Below are 2,191 nucleotides of genomic sequence, written 5' to 3' on the forward strand. Positions count from 1 at the left end.
ATTACAAGAAGCATTTAACCTTCAAAATTTTAGCATTTAGCTATTAAATGTTAGTCTTTATTGAGAAGTTTAATTATGAAAAAAATCAAAATCTATCTAGTGCAAAAATATGGTGCATTAAATTATAAAACGTTTTTTCTGAGTCTGAAATTTCAAATTAAAACCTCACATTTACAACATAAAATTGATTTATTTATATTTTTATACATTTTTGTTTTCATAGAGAAAAACAAGCATGTCCACATTGTCAGGTCGAAGGCAATTTCTGCGGTTTGTGATTATATTTCCAGCTGTGGAAAAAACCCTTTCAGATGGTGTCGAAGTGGCTGGTATAGCTAAGTATTTTTTGGCTATCATGGATAGTTTTTTGTATTTGTTTTCATTACGGCGCCACCATTCAAATACGCAGTCTCTTTTACTTATTGGTTTTTCAGTAATGTATATATCAATTTCTGATTTTGTAATAGTAGGCATAGCATCGTCTCTTTCCTCATCGAAAAATACATCTAAATAGTATCTTTCTATATCTGAAGATTCTTCTTCGATTGTAATGGGGGTTGTCTCTTCCATACGCCTTAACAACACTATTGCCTTTTGTTTTACGTTATGAGGAACTTCATCTTTGTATCTGGGATCTAATATGCTTGCCATATCGAAAACTGTTAAATTTCCATCGTCAACATTATAGAGAAATCTATCCATTATTTCAGTTCTTATTAGTTTTTTAAACTTTTTTATATGGATAGATTCCTCTTCATTAATTCTCTCTGAACATCTTCTCATTAACGAAGACATCAATGGTTTTGCTGTTGACAATGTTACAGCCTTTTCGTATGACAATAAGCTGGTACTCATTTCAAATGGTCTTAAGATTGCGACCAGCATTCCTATTATCGCCCATTCCTGCTCAGTTATTTCAAGTGACACAGCTGTCCTAATGTTCGTCACAGAGCGATCATTTAGAACAGCTGAAATTGCTGGCCGTTGTTCTACCAGTCTTTCAAGCATGTGGTAAGTGCTGTTCCACCTAGTAATGTTCTTGTTTATTAGCTTATGTACTGGAAGTTGTAGTTGATCTTGCTTCTGTTTCAAATTATAATAGGCTAAGCTAGAATGATGGAAATGACTTACTACATTTCCAGCTTTCTTCACAACATCATGAACATTACCGACTGAAAGGGCTCTATTGATGCACAACTGTAGGGTATGTGCAAAGCAGGGTATGCTATCACCAAACAAGTTCCTGTTCTTCGAAACAGCCCCTGTAATGTTTGCAGCATTGTCATGAACAACAGCAGATATTTTACCTTTAATATTCCAAACTCCCAATAGTTCAGTCAATTTATTTTTTAAATTCTCTGAAGTGTGTTTCTCCGAAATTTCGACAGTGGATAATGTAACATTGTTGTACTTCCATGTACTGTCTATTACATGACCAGTAATAGTCATATATGAATTTGATGATCTTGATGTCCACATATCAGTTGTGATTGCCACATTTTTAGCTTCAGACAACAATTTCTTGACTTCGCTGGTCTTGTTGTCGTATAATAATTTCACACGACTCAGCACAGTACCTCTTGAAGGAATTTTGTAAGTCGGTTCAAGAAATTTCATAAATTTCTGAAATCCTTTACGTTCCACAAAGCTTAGTGGTAGCATATCTGTGGAAATCATTTCAGCAAGTAAGCAAGTAATTTTCTCGCTCCTTTCTTCCAAATACTTGCTGCTTCGAAATGCTCCTGTTATTTTGGTCTGTGTCAATGAAGTTGTTTGAGAATCAGCTGAAGTGATGCTCATATCTTCAGAGTCACTCAGGATCTCTACCTCTTCTTCAACGTCCATTGAAAATCTAAAACAGTGAAATATTTTTATTCACTATTTCATGTGTTCATGTGTATATGTGTATTATGTGTATATAATGATAAAAAATTCTAAAGATTGAAGTTGAACAATCAATATGGCCAATAATGGACTATTATAAAATAATTTGATATTTAAGTTTCATAAGCTTGTTTCATTTTTTTCAATGAAAAGTAATTAGAGCGATACTTCTAATATTTGTAATATTTAAGTTAAAAATATATATTTTACACAGTATTATTTGCAGACGCCCATTACTGTCGTCAAATTCTGTTCTATTATACGTCAGCTTATTTATTATTTAATTACTATTTATTTATTTATTACT

At 32.6% G+C, this 2,191-nt stretch overlaps 1 protein-coding gene across 1 annotated transcript; it reads right to left on the minus strand.

The window, feature by feature from the left end:
- Positions 1-201: 201 nt before the first annotated feature.
- Positions 202-1,845, minus strand: LOC113387872 (zinc finger BED domain-containing protein 1-like). Its single transcript, XM_026625262.1, has one exon. It carries the CDS (start codon positions 1,843-1,845, stop codon positions 202-204), a length of 1,644 nt encoding a protein of 547 aa, XP_026481047.1.
- Positions 1,846-2,191: the final 346 nt, after the last annotated feature.

Source organism: Ctenocephalides felis, unplaced genomic scaffold (assembly GCF_003426905.1).
Source record: "Ctenocephalides felis isolate EL2017-DRISC unplaced genomic scaffold, ASM342690v1 CF-g0.4_SCAFFOLD_00845, whole genome shotgun sequence".
Classification (NCBI taxonomy): Eukaryota; Metazoa; Arthropoda; class Insecta; order Siphonaptera; family Pulicidae; genus Ctenocephalides; species Ctenocephalides felis.